Below are 19960 nucleotides of genomic sequence, written 5' to 3'. Positions count from 1 at the left end.
GTTTGGAATAATTCAGGAAGCATTTCCAGTACATTCTTTGAAAGGGAGAGAGCTGTTTATTACTTTCTTCGTTTCAATAACATAATGCTCTCCCTCACAATTGTCTGATAGAGGTGTTATGCAAAGAAATATCAATATAAATTCCCTTACTGCATTCATACATTTAAACACATATCTCTTCAAACATGTATAGATGTGAAGTTTACTTTTGTATGAGAGGTTCCCTGAGGGGCCACAGAGGGTCAGTGCTGATGAACACACACCACACTGCACACATGCACAGCTTCCACTAGAAGCTTCCATTGGCTTGGGAGAATGCTGCTTTTCCTCTTAATCAGGTAAAAGTACAGAATTAAAATATACCTTTTGTATACAGTACTGCTCATGTCAGAATAAATATAAAAATATATCATACATGTACATTGCAGCTGGTAAAGATGGGGCCAATGTCGACTACATCAAAATGTATTGATTCATTTATATTTTACATTTACAGTTGAGTAAAAGTACCTGTAAAGTTTACACAAGTACAACTTGAGTACAACATTCTGCCAAGGCCTCATTGTTTAATGACGGCTCATAAACTGTTCAGACATGACATCTGACACATTTCATTCTCCTATTTCCAGCAAATTAACCCCAACGTGTATCTTTGAGTGCGTGCGCGCGTGTGCGCGTGTGCAGGCTGGATGAGGCGGGGCGGCGGAGAAAGAGGTCCAGCGGGGAGGAGGAGACGCATTCAGGAGCGGAGCACCGAGCGCCGAGCGCCACCACCGACAACAACAACAACCCCGAGCAGCACCCCGTCGTGACGGCGTCCGTCCTCGGCGCAGGAAGCACCCACTGGAGGGGAGGAAGGAGAGTGGGAGGGCGCGTTCGTTTCCCGCACCCCGTGTCTTTGTAGAAACAGGTGAGCGTCAGTTTTCCAGCGAAGCTGTCAGTGCGCACCCCGCCCCGGAGGATGCCTCTCCCCTCGGCCCCGGCTAGCTAGTCCGCACCCCCCCCCCTCCTCCTCCTCCTCTCGTCCTACCCGGTCAGATTAGTCCGCTTTGGGTGAGGTAACTAGCCCTTTGTTGTTTTTTCTGCTGTAATCCGGTGGTTAAATTTGGCAGCTATGCAGAGCTAACGAGTAGCTTAAGCTCCTTATGCTGTTTGACTTGAGGCTTAGAGACAGTTATTAGCTAGCTCGCGTGCTAGCTTAGCAGGACTGCAGTGTGTGTGTGTGTGTGTGTGTTTGATTACTTCTCAGCGAGGCGAAATTTACATTTCTGCGTTATGTAGCGATTGTTGATCGATAGAAGGCCACAAAGCATTAAAGGGTGCTGACTGTCATTGCAGTAATATAAATATATATCATTTAAGGCCACGCTAAAACAACATGTGGAGGAGTGTGCATCCTTTCGAAGCTAAGGTCGGTCTCAACGTTTCCTTCTTTCACCACAGTTTAATGACTTGACCTCGGTCCTCCAACGAGGAATAGCGGGTTACTGTTGTCACAACACAACCACGTGCGGGATAGTTAAATCACAGCATCAAAACCTCCGGAGCAAAGGCTCGGTCCACCTGGACAACACTTCATGAGGTGTAGCCTGAGGAGCAAGTGTGCATGCAAACCAGAGTTAGGACTGCACTGATGTCCCCTTAGACACCTCCACACAGTCCCACACATGCATGTTTAGGAGCTTTCCAGTCGGACCACAGTCCTCCAGTCATATAAACCTTGTTTTCCTTTTAAGTTTATTCTTGTATGCATTTCCGAAAGTTTCTACTATGGCTAATAAAAGCAATGAGCAGTGACTTTTGTTTGCGTGTGTTATTAGTGTTTAGCTTCATTGCGTCTTGTCATTTGCAGCCGGTCGTCACCATGACAGCGGAGGAAACCATAAATGTGAAGGAGGTGGAGATCATCAAGGCGATCCTGGACTTTCTGAACTCCAGGAAGTTGCACATCAGCATGTTGGCTCTGGAGAAGGAGAGCGGAGTCATCAACGGGCTCTACTCCGACGACATGCTCTTCCTCAGGTAAAGGAACCCCGGGGGTGGGGGGGGGAAGCCTGGCTCACCTCATCTCAAGTTGCAGCTCAAAAAACGCTGCCCACTTTGAAGTAGGAACAACAGGCAACTGTTCCAATCATGAGTTGAGTTATTCAGATAGTATCCTGTAGATTGGGTATAACGTAACACCGCAGTGGATGTGAGTGCCCTGAAGGTCAGCCAGTTCACTGCAGCTCTACTCTGTGTTAAATGCTTTTAGGTATTGCACCTTCTATTGCGTCAACAGCTTGCCATGATACACCTTTTTTTTAACTAATAGGAAGTCAGAGATTCTGGAAACTCCTTTCTCTTCAGTTCTATATTATAGAAACACATTCATATGACGTACTTACGTAGACACATTATAGGAAATTATTTTTGTGTTTTATTATTTGTGTCAGGCAACTGGTGCTGGATGGCCAGTGGGACGAGGTCCTGCAGTTCATTCAGCCTTTGGAGTGCATGGATAAGTTTGACAGAAAAAGGTCAGTGTATTTACAGGTTCAGGTCCTTTGTTGATGCCTACAGCAGAAAATTGAAACGCATCTTCAAGGTCTGTACAACTGTCACGTCTTCAGGTTTCGTTACATCATCCTCAAGCAGAAGTTTCTCGAGGCTCTGTGTGTTAACAACGCCATGTCTGCAGAAGATGAACCACAGCATGTAAGTCATTAAACCATGTTTTAAAAGTAGCTGTAGACTAAAATGTACTAACTATACGTATTTGTTAATCTCCTCTAAGCCAACGCAGCGATGACACAGCCTTGGATTTGCGTCCCGTTGAACAGACTTTGTAACAGACCAGCTTTGTCTTCCCACTGACTGTATCTGGTTGTCATAGCAGTAAACAGGAAGGCTCGATCTTTAGGAGAAAAGCGGAAAAGCATGCCGTTTTGGATGAAACTAGAATTGTGCAAGTCATCTGAAAGAAAACCTGCTAATCTTTGAGAGAGAGAGAGAGAGCAGAAGGCAGGTTGCGTGTGTGGGCTTCAGCAGCGGCTGCACAAGCATGTGAGCAGCATTGAAACCATTGACTGTCCTCAGTGCTGTGGAGGATTTAACTGGATTAAGCTGTTTATGTGCACCTCTGATACGCACAATTGACTATCATGAATGAACAAAGGGATGCCCCACTAGTTACAGTAAGCAATGGATACAAATGTGATATATGTAATCCTGTTGTATAGTAATTCATTATTACTTTAATTAATTCTGTTTTATCCGGGTGGTGCAGGACAAAATCATCACTTTGTGGTCTCTTGTGAATAATATCTTTTGTATAAGTTTTTTATTAACTTATACATTTTTTTTTAGTTGGAGTCTACCATGCAGGAAGCAGTGAAGTGTCTCCATGCTCTGGAGGAGTTCTGTCCCTCTAAAGATGACTACAGCAAACTGTGTCTGCTCCTCACACTCCCTCGCCTCACACACCACGCTGAGTTCAAGGCAAGACAGCCTTAAAGTATCCTCAGACTGGGAGCATCTGCTTGTCATTCCCTTGTGCATTTTTCTCCTAGTTTAATTTTTTCTTTTACCATCTGAATTCGGTGGTCTGTCTGGAGTTTTTGCTTCCATTTGTTCGCCCTGTGTGTTGACTCCCTTTTTTCTCTGCTGCTGTCCTTTAGGACTGGAACCCGAGCACGGCCAGGGTGCAGTGTTTCGATGAGGCCTGCACCATGGTAGCGGAGTTCATCCCTGCAGACAGGAAGCTGAGCGAGGCCGGATTCAAGGCCAGCAGGGACCGACTCTTCCAGCTGCTCCTCAAGGGAGTCCTCTATGAGTGCTGTGTAGAGTTCTGCCAGGTTTGGACCTCCTGGAAAAACAAAGAAATCATGGTCCCATTCCACAGGCTCCCGATGGAATTTCCATTTGTTTGGTGTGATTTTGTGTGCAGAGCAAGGCGACGGGGGAGGAGATGCCCGAGGGCGAGGTCCTCCTCGGTGTGGACATGCTTTGCGGTAACGGCTGTGACGACCTGGACCTGTCTCTGCTCTCCTGGATGCAGAACCTCTCCCACACCGTCTTCTCCTGCGCCTTCGAGCAGAAGCAACTCAACATCCACGTGGACCGCCTGGTCAAGCCCACGAAGACCGGCTACGCCGACCTCCTCACGCCGCTCATCAGCAAGCTGTCCCCGTACCCGTCGTCCCCGCTGCGCCGGCCCCAGTCCGCCGACACCTACATGTCCCGCTCCTTGAACCCCGCGCTGGACGGGCTGTCCTTCGGCCTGTCCGGCCCAGACAAGAGAGCGAGCGGCGGCGAGGCGGCGCCAGGCAAAGGGGTCTCGCCCATGTCCCACTCCTTTGCCAACTTTCACTACCCCGGAGCGGGGGGGCAGAGCCTGAACAGGAGTCTCATGATGGAGAGCACCGACTGCCACAGCATCTTCGAGGAATCCCCTGAAACGTAAGGCTCCGAACTGGACTCTCCGTCTCTCCGTTTGGGGACGGACGTCGTGGATAACCTGTCCCTGTGGTGTGTCGTCCCTGTGAAGGTCAAGGACGGACACGCCTGTGGATAAGATGACGAGCTCGGGTGGGGCTCAGAGCCCGCGTCCCGCACCGGCTCCGGGCGAGGACGCTCCTTCAGCTGGCGCCGCCGACAGGAACGAGGTAAGCGTCGCTGGCTTTGCCGCTTGGAACCCGTTCCACCTGTCGTGTCGCTGGTGCTTTGCTGTCTTTTGTGTCCTCGATGGGTGTCGCCCGCCGACGTTGAAGGTCTGTACATCTGCCAGCTCTGATGGATATTTTTCAGTAAGGTGCGTCCGAGTCAGCCTTCTCTTGAAAGTGTGCGTTACAGGAGGAGGAGTCGCTGTTAAGGCTAATGTGGCTACCTGGGGCGGGACAGCTCCGCCCATTCTGGCTCCGTTGTCTTCTGGCTGGAACAGAGACAGTGTTTAAAGGACGTTTGCCTATTTTTTGGTGGGTGTGTGGTATGTTAGTTTGCTTCCATCGTGTTGTGTCTCTGTGCGCAGACACAACACACACAACTCTTAGATTGTGGTCAATTCATACTTCTTGGTCACAATTTGAACGCCCATGTTCTGAAATTCAGAGGTCCATAACAATGAACAGAAGTCCAATCATCCCCTCATGAATCTGAAAAGGTGTCTTCTTGTAACTCTGGATGTCCTGAGAGGAACAGGCCGTGGCTGAGATGGTTCTGGGGCAGAAGGGGCACGAGGCCCAAGAACCCAAAAATGGTGATCACTGCCCTCATGTTTCCTGAAAACAGTGTTAAGGCAAATCCCCTTTCTGTCCGACTGATGCTTTCTATTCCGGTCCCGTTGTGCAGCTCAGTGTGAAGTAGGTCCTTTGTGCTGCCTTCCCCGTCGCCCCAGAGACACATTGAGAGCAGACACAGAAGCAGACTTGGAGGAGGGGGGGGGGGGTCTGAACTCGCTGTCGCACTCCCCCTGCCCTCTCCTCCTGGCTCTCCTCTCCATCCTCCATCCCTTTTCCAGAGTGGGCACAAGGCCAGGGTCCCCCCCCCTCCCCTCCCCAAACCCACGTTCCCCAAACAGATTGTCAGGACAGGAAGCAGCAGAGGAGGGGGAGGCGGCTTGTCCTCAGCTCTCAGTCTCACCTCCACCTCGAATACCTGAACCGACAACAGAAATGGGTGCAGCAGGGTTCATCGCACCACAGTGCTACCTTTGATTAGTGTTAAACAGAGTCAGGAGATGCTTCGCTGTGTGTGTGTGTGTGTGTGTGTGTGTGTGTGTGTGTGTGTGTGTGTGTGTGTGTGTGTGTGTGTGTGTGTGTGTGTGTGTGTGTGTGTGTGTGTGTGTGTGTGTGTGTGTGTGTGTGTGTGTGTGTGTGTGTGTGTGAGAGAGAGAGAACATTATGCTTTTGTTGTGCTAAATTGTTTCCACTTATCCTTGTTCATTTGTACGCATCGTTGATCATATTTAGCATTCAGGCCAAAAACCAGCTTTTATTATATCAGCTCAACGACTCCTAAAATGATATAACAACAAACAGGGATCAATGTTTTAACGGCATCGTGTTCAACCCTCAGCTGCGTGACTCAACAGAGAAGTATGAGGAGTACTATCGGCAACGCATCCGTGTGCAGCAGCACCTGGAGCAGAAGCAGCAGCAGAGGCAATTGTACCAGCAGATGCTCCTGGAGGGGGGGGTCCAGCAGGAGCCCCCGCCCAGCGAAATGCAGCACAGCCTCACGGAGAAGTTCCTCAACAGGTACGTACCCGCCGAGAGATGCCCGTCGGACGGGTAGTGTGCATCGGTGACTTGGAGATGGGGGGGGGGGGGTGGACTTCCTGAAAGCCACTTGAGCTCAGTCCTTCTGATTGAACCCGCTCACCACTCATGACTTTTTAATAACGTCATACAAGAGAGGAGCAGCTGTCGGATGAGGAGCAGCAGACACCTCAAGGCCCCGACAACAATGAGCCCCATGTGGCTTTTTACTAGCGTGAAACCGCCCCCCCCCCCCCCCCCCCCCCCCCCCCTCTGCTTAAATTTAACCCGCCTCCTGTTCACATTGCACCATCTGTGGGGATCGGCTCCGTCCCATCACAGGGGACTATCTCACCGTGTGTCGTAACGTTGTGTAGAACTAATGTTGTACAAAGGCAAATGATGCACCGTAAAGCCCCACAAGAGTCGGTTAAGCTCTGAGCGTGTGACACAAATGACGTCTGGAAATGGGTTCATTTTTTGCTCTGTCAGCAGGACAAAGGCCCTTTTGATTTGTCCCTTGAGAGTTCCTCCTGTCCTCCCTCACCCCCCCCCCCACTCTCTGTGGCCTCTGCATTATTCACAATGGAAGCTGTGCATAATTACCCCATTGCCCCGGTTTCTTTTGTCTTTTTGCCCCTTGTGTTTTAAACCAGAATGAACCGAGTCCGTTCACGGGGGCAGTTGATGGAGGCGCGTGTGCCTGTGTTGCTCTTCCTCAGGTCCATCCAGAAGCTGGAGGAGCTCAATGTGGGGATGGAGGATCTCGGGGAGGAGGTGAAGTCTCTGACCCAGCACTGCAACGGGAGCACGCCCCCCTCTGAGGACAACGCCGACCGTCCATCCGTGACGCCGGAGCAGCCCCGAGGGGGAGGGGTGCTCAGCAGCACCCCGCAGCGCGCCGCAGGGGGGCGCCCGGTCCAGCCGCCCAACGAGTCCCCTGTGCTGTCCCAGAGGTGCTGTGGGGGTGGTTTTCTTTTGTTTTCATGCCGGAGTCGGTGGCAGGGTGTGATCTGATGATTGCTGTGTTCTGTGTTTTTCGCAGTGGACAGAAACAAAAGGGAAGCCCCCAGTGTGACTCACCGGGCTCCTTGTCCCGAAGCAAAGAGGTATGAATGCACACGAGTTACAGTTCTGTTAGACCGGCTCCAAACGATTGATTACGCAACAAGCTTCTCTGCGCTGAAGAACAACCTGTAATTACTTTTGTTCTGCAAGCCTGTCTTTGTTGTTCACACGCTCATTTTCTCTCACCTTTGCTGTTATTGCAGTCACAGAACAACTGTTTCTTTGGCACTCTGAACATCTGAGCTGATTAAAAATGAGTTGAGCACATTCCCTCGTTGATATCATAGGGTAGAGGAGATTAACAAAGATCATGGAGCTAATTACATGTAATCTGTGTGTTTTTAGGGCGACAAACCCAAAAGGCTGTTTGTCCCTGTGCACACTTTGGAAGATACTCAAGCCATTCGAGCTGTCGCCTTTCACCCCTCTGGTTCTCTCTACGCTGTTGGGTCCAACTCCAAAACTCTACGTGTCTGTGCTTATCCGGAGACATTAGACTCAAGGTAAGGAGGACACTTCAAGAATATTAAAAGCTAGCAAGTTAGCTCTTTTTAGGAATTATGGATGGTGCGATGCATCCTGTTTTTGCCAATGATGTAATTCTATGTTACAGGATAACTTGTATCCAAAGCATTGTAGAACTTAAATTATATTTTTATGTTTTTATCATCATGAATTAACAATAACTCTGCAAAAGATCAACTTTTTGATGTTTTCTCAGCAGATGAATTTCCAGGTTGTCATGAAAAGTTCAAATTTCGACGACACTTTAAAGCTTTCTGACTTAAACGTTTTGACTTCAAGTTCCCGTTCTTCTTCCCTCTCGCCCTCCTCAGCGGCTCCAGTCCGATTAAGCAGCCCGCCGTCCGCTTCAAGAGGAACAAACACCACAAAGGGTCCATCTACTGCGCGGCCTGGAGCCACTGTGGCCAGCTGCTGGCTACAGGCTCCAATGACAAATATGTCAAGGTCCTCCCGTTTAGTGCGGAGACCTGCAACGCCACCGGTACAGCGCGAAGCCTGCTTCTGTGATGTCAGACTGCAGCGGGGGCTTCTGTTATTCTCTCGCTCTCTATGCCCTAGGCCCGGACCTGGAGTTCAGCATGCACGACGGCACCATCAGAGACCTGGCCTTCATGGAGGGTCCAGAGAGTGGAGGAGCCATCTTGATCAGCGCCGGAGCTGGAGACTGTAACATCTACACCACCGATTGTCAGAGAGGACAGGGTCTCCACGCCCTGAGCGGACACACAGGTACACCACACCCTCTCATCCAGCCACGGGAGAGCCAAAGATGGCCGCCGCCGGGTATGTGATCCTTGTGGTGTTGCTCTTCAGGTCACATCCTGTCTCTGTACTCATGGGGAGGCTGGATGATTGCCTCCGGCTCTCAAGACAAGACGGTGCGTTTCTGGGACATCAGGGTGCCCAGCTGTGTGCGAGTAGTGGGAACTGCTTTCCATGGCTCAGGTACCACCTGCGTGTGAAGAGTTTACCTCCATTTTTTCTTTTTTTTTTAAAAATCAAATAACCCTGGCAATGATTGACACTAGAGAGCTGCTGTAAAAATGTGGGACACTTTTACTGGTATGTTTTTAGAGTGACACTTTTAGGTTTTTTTTCACTGCACAGGCAGTCCTGTTGCCACGGTAGCAGTCGATCCCAGCGGTCGTCTCCTAGCAACAGGACAGGAAGACAGTGCGTGCATGCTGTACGACATCCGAGGAGGACGAATCGTCCAGGTGTATCGGCCGCACTCCAGCGACGTGCGATCCATCCGCTTCTCCCCTGGAGCACATTACCTGCTGACCGGCTCCTACGACAATAAGGTCATCGTCTCCAACCTCCAGGGTACGTCTCACCAACCAATCACGATCGACTGCTTTGACCCGACATCCTGCATACGGGCTGTGCATCTTCTCTGTGGCTATCAATAGAAAAGGCTTTAAATAACAGACTCTTCGGCACAACGTAGTTCTCTTTTAAATATAGTTTGTAAACTCTTTGTTATTTGCACTGTTGGCTCTGGGAAACTATTTTAAGTACTTTTGGCGTTTTCCCAGCCAAAAGTTTGACCACGGCAATTTATTAATGTTAACTAGTGAGCTCTAAGGACAGAACCAGGCCACCTGTTAGCATTCTAATCAAAGCTGCTGGCAGTATTACAGTGGATTTGCCCCTTCGCTGTATATTAAGATGCTTATTGGATTCACCAACCTGCTTGACGCAGTGAAGTTCTGGTTTCATCGGGTCTTGTTTGACCGTGTCGCCATTAATGGAAACCGTCCCTTTTAAGTAAATATTATTCTGTACTTTTTTTACAATCGAGACTCTACTTTGAGTATTTTTTGCTGGTTATGCCTACAAAAAGGAGAAAAAGAACAAAGTGATTGTCTTGCTTGTACACGGTTCTAAACTTCTTTTCCTTTAAGACACAACATGCGGCATCATCAATAACGTCTCACAGGAAAAACCTGTTTCAGTCACAAAATGTGGTGTCACGGCGTGTCCGGATTTTTATTCCGCCTGTCTGATTCCTCCATTTCCTGTGTCTGTTGCTAGGCGACCTGACCAAGCCGCTGCCTCAGACCGTGGTGGGGGAGCACGGCGACAAGGTGATTCAGTGTCGATGGCATCCACAAGACCTGTCCTTCCTCTCGTCCTCGGCTGACCGCACCGTCACACTGTGGACACACAACCCGTAACACACACACACACACACTCACACACAGACTACTGGTGATCATCTAAAAGACACCCTTCCGACCTCTATATCCTCCTCCTTCACTATCAACTGTCACAGTCTTTCAACCCAATTGACACTTGTAGCTTTAAAAGCACACACATGCCGGTGAATGGGCCTTTCCCTTTCACTAGAAAACCAAAATGGATGCTAACCTGTGACGTATTAGAAGCACACATGCTGCATGTTCTCCCTTTTCTTTATATCACTCACATTGCACATGGTCATCATCTTGAGGGGTTAAACTGCAGGACCCCCCCCACCCCCCCCCCTTTTTTCCACCATCTCCACTCATCATACAGTTGCTGCATGTCCTTTTCACTGAGGAGTTGTTGAGATTAGAGTGTACAGAGTGCTTTGTTCATGATGGTGCCTTCCTTGAGTTCTCAGTTTCCATAAGAGAAATATAAAAGCAAACAACATAGATGATATGGTCATTTTTTTAAATCAAATTTAAGTCCTCTTGAGGAGTCCGACATTCCTTCTTCTTTTGCATATTCATTTCTTACAGCGGGTGTTATGCTGCTATTGTTTAGGAGAACAAGTTGAATTTATAGTGTGCTTTTCCTATCAGAAGGCTGATTCTGCAGAGGTCCTGTTATCCGCTGTTGCTTTCCCGTGGGATGTGCTGATGTCCAATGTTTAACTGCATTGCTACGACTCAAAATGTGTAAGGTAGCTTGTGCACTTGTTTTAAATTTGAATTCATTGTTTTTGCGCTGTTGGTGTAGGGCGATGACTTGCTTGCAGTGGAAGGTTGTTTTGTCAGCATCAAAGGGAAATACAAACTGATGGTTGAGCCCCTTGCATTCAGCTCGGAAGCCTTTAGTGTTGGAAAGCATTGGTTCGTCTCCTCCTGTAACAATCCAACAATGATAGAGCAGTCTTTGCCTGTAGGGTCCAACCATGTGCCCAAGGATATGCGAATGGAAGCACGGGTGTTACGATATTTATTTAGAACCAGTATTTGGGGCATATGAACAGTTCTTTTCTTGCATTTTACATGCACTTTTTCTTTCAACATTGTGTTCTAATATGAATTTACTTACAAAGATTTGTGTTTTATGTTAACGTATAGTATATATATATATATTGTTTTAACAAATAAGGCCAAACTAAGTACATAGATGTATTTATTTCAGTTGTGTTTTTGTATGTACAGTTATTATGTTTTTGAAATGCTAGTGGCTCTTGTATTAAGCCTTTATAATTCTTGTTTTCTAAAAGTGAATTAATTAAAGCTAACTCAAGTCTGACTGCTGGTACGTTCAATAAAGTTTCTTTTACACTAGCTGGATATTTTGTGTTAGTTGAACTGAAGCGTTCACATTGTACATTTAAAAAAAAGTAAAAAACAAGTAGCCTTACATGGATGGATGACACTTTATTCATCCGGCATCATTGAAATATTTTGTACAAAGAGCATAAGGGCCACACACACACACACACACACACACACACACACACACACACACACGGGTTAAATTCATTCTTTTATCACATGTTTTTTTTCCAACGTAACCCCAAACCGCTAAAAAAATAAAAAACAAATACATGGAACGAGTGCTGTACCTCTGTGACCACAATGACTCCGACTCCACTGTGAAAGCACATCAGTGGTAGGACGGCAAAATCATAACCATTAAAAAAAAAGGTATAACTATAAATACAGACAACTGTAGTCGTGTATTGAAAAATAGACATACGGTGAAATGAGTACAGACGGATACAAAAAAACAACCTTTTGTCCCTGATACTACTGAATTAGTCCAGGTTAATTTAAGATTTATTCAAACTGTATACTACATTTAATGCTGACAGTGCTTTGTTTAGTCCCAAAGGACACATGTAAATATACACAAGGCTTCCCTGTGAGCGACCCCCACTGGTCCGCCCCCCCCTCCTTCGTCCCTTTAGTGCTGTTTGTTCAGTTGGAGCCGGGCCGTGGCGGCTGAAGGCAGCGTGACGCGCTGCTCGTCCATCCGCTTGGCCTGAGAGCGCATGATGAGGCTGAAGAAGTCCTCGTCGGGTACAGTCGGCCCTCGGGCTGGCGGAGGGGGAGGGGCGCAGCGCTGGTCATCCAAGCGGGACCCCTGGCGGTTGAGAGGAAGGAAGAGAAGTTTAGTCACCTTACTTCCTCCTCTTGTATTGAATGCACACCCGGGTCCCACCTGGCACTTGACGAGCATATCGAAGAAGTCGTCGTCGGGCTCGGCGTTGTCGGCGTTGGCCATCAGGTGGCTGAGCACCGCCTGGTTGCTGTTGTGGTGGAGGCGGAGGCCGGGGAGGCTCCCCCCCGCTGCCGACGTGTCCTCTAACCGCCGGCCCCGGGCGCCGGACACGTTGGCGGATTCTGACACGGCTACAGAGTACGAGAGGAAGAAAGCAGCCGTTACATTTTTTTTTTTTGTATAAAAAGTAGGGAAATGGTTTGCGAGGATTGGCTGAATGAAGAGCGAATACGTGCGCTCACATTTCCTGATGGCCCTGGGAGGCGACTCTGAACCGCTGCTTAATGACAACCGGCTGCCCTCATCCTGTATCGAACAGCGTTGGTCATCCATACGGTTGCCCTGGAAACGGCTCAGCAGATCAAAGAAGCCCTCGTCTCCAACCATTTCCGGACTGGGTCGCTGATGAAGTACAAAAAACGTGAACGCGAGAGACACGAAATGAGGTGCGTGGTTATCAGCTGGATGGACCCCGGGGCGGTGTACCTTCTGCGGCCCCTGTGCGGGTGTCTGGCTGGTGTCCAATGTGTTGCTGGTGTCCTGGAGGACCTTGCTGGAGCCACCAGCCTTGTGCTTCTTCCCGCGCAGACGGCTGACAAAGAACAGCTTGGAGGAGCTCTTGGCCAGGGAGGGCTTGGGCTGTTTGGTCAGGATGTCACTGTTCCACTTCTGACCCTTCAACGCACACGAGAGGACGAGTTACCGCGATGCGGAAGGAAGTGAGGGGAAAGACGGCTTAGGGAAGATGCAGCATCTGTGGTCAAAACGGGCTTCAGTAGCAAAGCATGACTTGAATGGATAGAACATCGGGTGCGTCAGTGAACCCAGAAGTTCTTACATTTATCTTGTCTGGAGTTAGTTTCACCAGCTCCAGGTTCTCCATGCTGTGTCTTCTGCTCATCCTGGGCCTTGCTCCTAAAAAAAAAAACACTATATAAACACCAGCTAGACAAACTGCTGTCTTTAGAGAAGACATCGGACTTGGAGCTGACCATTGAGGTTGTAGTCTATAGCCTTGTTCTCTGAGATAGTGGAGCTATTTGTGCTATAACTGAGACCCAGAACCATCTGCAGATCGGAGACGTTCATACGAGCCGTCAGCTCCCCGCTCCTATCGCCAGTCTAGGAAACAAAAATACAACACACACACACACACACACACACACACACTGGTTGATTAAAAAACGAAAGGATTCCTTTTCCTGTTTTTGTTCGTGTAAAACATTTCTTCCACTGTAAAGCCAAAAGTAAAGATAGAGAAATGGAAGTCAATACTGCTTTTTCTGTACTTTGTACCTCTTTGCAGATCTCCAGGTGTTTCTCAGCAAAGTGCATGGCTTGGTCATGGTTCCCCAGTGCAGTGTAAGCATTGCCAAGACTCCAGCAGGCACGGCCCTCTCCAATCCTGCATCAATAAACACATTTAAATACATGCATAGGCATAGTAGATAGCTAGTCATAATGTAGCAGTTGAGTGTGTGTGTGTGTTTACCTGTCATTGAGGTCCTGGGCTATGATGAGGTGTTTGAGGTGGTAGTCTATGGCTCTCTCATAGTCCTGCAGGAGTGTGTAGGTGTTGCCCAGACTGTAGCAGGCCTGGGCCTCCACAGCTCGATCCTTCAACTGCCTCGCCAGCTGCAGCGTCCTCCTGAAAAACATGCAGAGCAGCCGGTTTAAAACACTGCAGAGAGGGACAGTTTCCTCTGGATTCTTACACCACAGGCTCAAAGTCCACACAGTTCCTAAAGTCTCCCAAAACCGAAAGCAATGGAAAAACCAAGGCTGTTTTTGTATGCACAGTGGTGCAGCACTCTTAAAAGGGGTATTTCCAGAGACGTTATGTCGTACCACACCCGACATATCTTAATGCGCAGTAAGAAATGACTAAGTGGAGTGTTTTCTCAGTTAACAGTCGGCTGTGGCTTACTTGTAATGCTCAGCTGCCACTTCGAATTCCCCCAAAAAGATATAGGCGTTCCCAAGGTTGCAGTAAGCGCGTCTCTCTGCCGAGCGGTCACCAAACTCCTTGGCTATGAGCAGGCGCTGTTCAAAGAAAGGCACGTAGACACATTTTATGATCCACTGCTACAATACCTTCTTCTTCTTGACTGAGCAGAAATGCTTTGCTAAAGGGCTCCGTTGCACTTTTTTTATGACACGCTTTAAAGAAAGCCTCTTTTAGAGTTACACCAAACCTGTTCGTGAGAAGCCACCGCCTTGCGAAAGTTTCCCAATAAGTAGTACGTGTTGCCGAGGTTGCCGTAGGTCCGACCCTGAGCAGCACGATCCCCAAGCTCCTTCACTATCGCCAAGTTCGCCCTGAAGATGCACAAATGGGATACAATTGGACAATAGCAGAAAGGCATTGTGTTATAACAATGTCACCTGCGCCATATACTGAACGGCCACTTACTCGTAGTACTCAGCTGCCTCCCTCAGGGCCAGCATCACCTCCTCTGGGAAATCTCCAGGTTCGGCTCCACTCCAACAGATACTTTTGCCTTTGGCATGGTACACGTTCCCAAAGTTATACAGAGCACGCGCCTGACCCACCTAAAACAAATCAAGGAAAAACAGTGATGTCACCTGATTCCCCCCCCTCCGTATACGACAGATTATTTACTGTATACATTATCACCAAGGCTGCCTCACCTTGTCATCAATGTCTCTGGCTATGTCCAGGTGCCTCTGACAGCACACCACGGCCTCCTCAAAGCGCCCAAGCACCTTCAACGTGTTGCCGAGGTTACCACTGGCTTTGGCTTCTCCAAGCAAGTCCCCAACCGTCCTACGGATCACACCTCGTGTCAGTAATCATGAATATGGTTGGTGAGGTGCTTCGTGTGCTGCTTCCAACCTGGTCAAGGTGAGGTCATGCCGGTGGAACTCCAGGGCCTTGGCGTAGTCGTGCAGGTGGAAGTAGGCATTGCCTATCTGGCTGTAGATGGCGCTGAGCACCTGCAGGTCCTCTGTGCCCACCTGGATGGCAGCTTCAAAGAAAGAGACGCCCGCTCTGTAGTCGCCAACCTTACAGAGCCGCTCGCCCTCCAACGCCAGCTCCAGACAGGACACCTCCATCCTACAGCGGGAAGAAGCAGAGTCCGTCCGTCAGGTGGTGAGAATGAAGAATTTGTGGTGAGACCTTCTCTGCCTGAAACCCACAGCCGACTGAGTCGACAAAGCACTTAGTCTTTGCTTCGAAGGAGGGCTTCTAGCTACTTCCTTCCACCTGCACAGAACAATAGATCACACTGGGGTCTGTTTGTTATGCTAGATTCCACATCCTTTTCACTTGCCACAGAAAGTGTTTTTTTCTTTTTTTTTAAGCAAGATTAAGGCAAAAGATTGAAGTTGTAAAACAATGGTGGCAGTTTATCTGCGCAAAGGATTTTTTTTAGAATTAGTTGCATATGTGTGCAAAGCAAAAATTGTTAGTCTTCCAACTTTGTTTTTCAGGAAACTGCATTGTTGTGAAGAGATCGGCTTCACACAAAGTCTACTTAGTTTGTTTATGTGGAGTTTTCCTCATATACCCACCCATGGTTTTGTTTGAAAGCTCTCCAAAACTGACCCGGAAACAGCAAATAAAGTCACATTCTCGTGTGGAATGTCACAAAAACACCAAACCAGCGTGTTTAGTCATCCAGAAGGAACACAGCCAAACATTGTAAACACAACGGTCAACAAAGCTGCTGTAGTGAGCAGCCTTAGTGCCTTACATTAGAAAAGCATTTTTCTTTACTCCGAAAATTACCAAACTGTACCAAACAGTGGCAAATAACAGCCTACCTGATTGCTTTTTGTGTCTTACAACAACAACAACAGCAGCAGCAGCACATGGATCTCCTGAGAGGCATCTAACCGAGGGTTCCACAAGAACAACTCCCAGACCGCTCATCTGACATCATAGAGCTATTACAGCATCACGCATTGGAAAAAGACCCGTGTGATGTTGTCACATTATTAACTTTCCAATGCATGGCAGCGAGGAAACTGCCCAATCAGCATTTCCTCACGTAATCCGCTTGTCTCTAAAGCTCTCTCTTCTGACCTGGTCACCTGAGATTACGGCTGGAGAGTGCACACCCGACAGATTACGCAGGACGGGCGAGTACTAAATAGATTTATTAGACATGTTGGGCACTAACAGCCTCTGTGGTGAAGTTTAATGGAATCACATCATTAACAACAACAAACAGTATTGATCCAAAAACGATACCCTCCGACCAAGCAGAGGCAAACTCTATCCGAATCAGTTGGACAAAAAAGACAGAGCGAGCAGTGATGAATTTTTCAGGGCTTGTTAAATATTGAAGGCAACTGGAACAAGTCACAGCGGCATGGCTCTCCACCTGGGTACATATGAACAGCTGTGTGATGCCTTTTTGGCAAACAAAGTCACAAAGTCCCGTGAAACAGTCCTCCTGCTCTATAAATCATCTCAGCTTTCAATCCCATACTACACACAATACTGTCCCTCTATTAACAAGCTAACAAAGAAAAAACAAATGATACCTCATTTATTATCATTTGTAGGAAGAGCTGATCTCCTTCAACCATTAATTCATTGTGAAAAACAGATCCAGGAGGTCTTCTCTAACCATACGTCGTAGAGAGGAAATATTCCTACCTGTAGCGGACATGAAAGGACTGCTCCTCATTTCCCGTGCTAACCACTGAGCCACTGGTATCCATTGATGCGCATAATATTGGGGGGAAATCCAAGTTTGGTTCCCGAAAGAATTGCAATTGAAATAAAAAAAGAAATTGAAAAAAAAAAATTAAAAATTGGTTAAGCGGTAGTTGGACCAGAAGAAATAAGCCACATGAGAAGTCACACAAAGTGGTCAGGTCTGCAGAGTGCTGAGTGGGCAAGGCGGGGGTCCCGCGAGTGTGAGACAGAGCGCCAGAGTCCTGAGCGTCAGTCCACACGGCCGCGATTCGCGTCGCTGCACCTCAATCTCACCGGCGGCCCTCTGTGAAGAGAGCACAAGATGCTGTACGTGAAGCCTCGTTCTGACCGCACGGTGCCATGGCAACCCCAATCAAACGGCACCGTGCACAGGCGGGGGAGGCAGGCGGGCAGCGAGTGAGAGAGAGCAGGGCGGGAGTGAATGGATGAGGGTCAACACGGTGACTCAATGCGCCCGGGGTTGTGCGCTGAAGTTTAGTGCAAGGTCAGCAAGCTGCGAACAACACAGAGTTTAACTTGTGCAAGCGGACATGGCAGGGAAAATATCATAACCGCAGTGTGTAAATGCAAATCAGATGTGGACGCTGAAAAGCAAGAGAAAACCAGAAACATGTTGCGTGATTAATTAAGAAATCGCTTCCTGAATTTAAAGAGAAGCTCTGAGAGAAGCAAAACCAAAACAGAAGAGCTTATGTTCTGTACGCTACCTCCACCAAAGGAAAGGACAGTGACAAGCGAGCTGCAAGTAAAGACCAAAGCCCACCATTACCTCATTTCTCCATGAGGTCATATTAGCCACACCCATTAGTCCCCTCAAATTTAACCCATCAGCCACTTCTCACACGGACAAAATGGAAAATGCAGCGGCAAACTGAGCCCATTCTCTATGCTGAAAGTCAACAAAGACATGCAAACAAGCAGTTCTAGAGATAGAGTTTTAACACAAGACACTGGCACATATCATTATGATCTTTTAAATATATTATTTTAAAAAGGGCCACTAAATACTTGTTTCTTCTCTATTTATTACTACTTAAAAGTATGATTGTTGTTAGACGTGTACTGTGTTTGTTATTCCATGCCCACTGTACATAAGAAGGAAGCAAGTGTTGATAAAGTACCTTGGAATAGGACCTTTGATCTACAATGGGCTGGCTAAGCAGTTCCTAGTGTTGTATCAGCACTGAGCTCATACTGCCAGCAGAGCACTAATCTATAAACCAGTTGGCAACCAAAACAGAGAAAAAGAACTGTTTTGACAAGTTGCTACAACTCCTTCACAGCCGGTTGATGTCACAATCTCTTGTTCAACTAAGGTTAAGGCCAGTACATTTCTCTCAGTGAAAACACTGTCACAGTGCGAATGGCAGAAGTAACTCAAAGCTAACCTTTGAATGGAGGAGAACCGTACAGTTTAGGGCTTGCTAAACAAATGTTGAGTTAATGTGTCTTAATGAACCTGTCCTGAACATTAGAAGAAAAGGGAACAGACTTCCTGTTGCTACGTGGATGTGAACAGTAGTACCACAAACTAAAGCCCATGGCTTGGGGAGTCTGTGCAGCGCATGTTTCCCTCATAGTATTATAAAGGCCGATTGATGTGTGCCAGTGCTGGTGCAGCCTTTTCCACCATCGCATGCCAACCGGGTGTTTAAGAGAGACCTGCCCCGCTCACAAAGCTACAGAGAGCATGAACAAGTGTGTCACAGGAAGATTAGATCCATGACTAACTGAACATCAATGGAAAACACGGGTTGTTTGTTTATTAACAGCTCGTTGGCAGGTAATCGCTGACTCTTCAGTCACAAATAGGACATGAGTTCACCTTAAACACACAGCCGATGTGATGTATTTTCATTGTGCTCACAGCCCATTGATGCACTAAAATTACTGCTCCCACCGAAAGCAAAATCTAAATATGGAAACACCACGCAGCGTTACAGCAAAAGCCTCCACGAAAACAAAGGAAAGAAACAACTGCGTAAGTACAGGGATACGCACCGGTAAGTCTTCCACACAGGAACAGGAAATCTGGGAAGCCTGCAAGGAAAAGTGTGACCATAAATAACTTTACACCTAAATATAGTATCGTTGCCGTATTAAGTGTATGACTATTTTAATAGTTTGCCTTACATAATTATGGTCAATATGAACTCAAAACAAAATACTTTAGTTGGGTGATGATCCATACACACTGTATTTTCACAATCAGTTGCCAATTAATAAGGTACAACAACAACCTTATAAGTAACTCAATGAGGAAGATCAACTGTTGGATACATAACCCACCATTACTATTCATTTCAACAGCAACACAAACTAGAGCTTCCCAAATGAGCATATAATTAAAACGGCACATTTTCTGTTTTAACAAAAACTTTTTGTTATTTCATGCTTAAACTGACAGCTGATTATACACACTATATTATATGTTATACGCCATCATTTAAAGGTATGTGAGTATGTTTATGCCTCTGTACATTGTATTAATTAGTTCAAGTAATGCAGAACTCCGAATGAAAGTGGAAATAATAAGACAAATACTTAGTTAACGAATACAAGTTATGTTCATACTGTATTTTTTAAACTACTGCATCATATGTTTTCGATTCGTATTGTCATCTCATACGAATGTAAAAAGGAGGTTATTTTCAATGACGGAGCTCGAAAGAGAGCATGGAGAACACCGTACTTTCGTGATGGGTAACGTTAGGTTTAGCCCTGAATTCACCCATCGCATCCAGCTAAAGATTAGCCAGTTAGCTAGTTAGCATGTTAGCCGCTAAACTTACGTTAGACGATCCAGTTCGAACAATGGTGACTTTTCCTCTTCTTCTCTTGACTTTCTCACAAGTATAGAATATAAGGTCGATTCATAAACGCACAAACAGACGTCTGTAACTTTAACGTTAAATGCTACACGCTACATTGTTCTAAAAGAAAACTTCGGTTTAACTTCCATAAGAACGAAGACAAATCTTGAAGCCGT

General features: G+C 47.3%; 2 protein-coding genes across 3 annotated transcripts; one reads left to right on the top strand and one right to left on the bottom strand.

Moving 5' to 3' along the window:
• The first annotated feature begins 706 nt into the window (after nucleotides 1–706).
• On the top strand, nucleotides 707–11338 carry wdr47a (WD repeat domain 47a). The gene is made up of 17 exons (XM_037459264.2): nucleotides 707–910; nucleotides 1853–2022; nucleotides 2436–2519; nucleotides 2613–2697; nucleotides 3349–3480; nucleotides 3660–3836; nucleotides 3929–4440; nucleotides 4529–4646; nucleotides 6055–6236; nucleotides 6959–7192; nucleotides 7282–7345; nucleotides 7650–7807; nucleotides 8141–8310; nucleotides 8388–8558; nucleotides 8643–8774; nucleotides 8937–9155; nucleotides 9867–11338. The coding sequence occupies exons 2-17, from the start codon at nucleotides 1865–1867 to the stop codon at nucleotides 10007–10009; spliced, it is 2739 nt and encodes a 912-aa protein (XP_037315161.2). The 5' UTR covers nucleotides 707–910; nucleotides 1853–1864; the 3' UTR covers nucleotides 10010–11338.
• gpsm2 (G protein signaling modulator 2) lies at nucleotides 11332–19946 on the bottom strand. 2 transcript variants are annotated; one of them, XM_037459265.2, is made up of 16 exons: nucleotides 19764–19946; nucleotides 18973–19011; nucleotides 16909–17254; nucleotides 15136–15357; nucleotides 14931–15066; nucleotides 14692–14831; nucleotides 14474–14597; nucleotides 14206–14321; nucleotides 13771–13926; nucleotides 13575–13683; nucleotides 13271–13400; nucleotides 13117–13193; nucleotides 12765–12953; nucleotides 12521–12680; nucleotides 12219–12409; nucleotides 11332–12140 (listed from the first exon to the last, which is right to left on the bottom strand). In XM_037459265.2, the coding sequence occupies exons 3-16, from the start codon at nucleotides 16971–16973 to the stop codon at nucleotides 11961–11963; spliced, it is 1995 nt and encodes a 664-aa protein (XP_037315162.2). In that variant the 5' UTR covers nucleotides 16974–17254; nucleotides 18973–19011; nucleotides 19764–19946; the 3' UTR covers nucleotides 11332–11960. The 2 variants fall into 2 exon arrangements, with proteins under 2 accessions (XP_037315162.2, XP_037315163.2); XM_037459266.2 differs by lacking the exon at nucleotides 16909–17254 and having other exon boundaries at nucleotides 19764–19945.
• Nucleotides 19947–19960: the final 14 nt, after the last annotated feature.

Source organism: Pungitius pungitius, chromosome 15 (genome assembly GCF_949316345.1).
Source record: "Pungitius pungitius chromosome 15, fPunPun2.1, whole genome shotgun sequence".
NCBI classification, from domain to species: Eukaryota; Metazoa; Chordata; class Actinopteri; order Perciformes; family Gasterosteidae; genus Pungitius; species Pungitius pungitius.
This window is presented reverse-complemented; position numbering and strand designations above follow the sequence as displayed.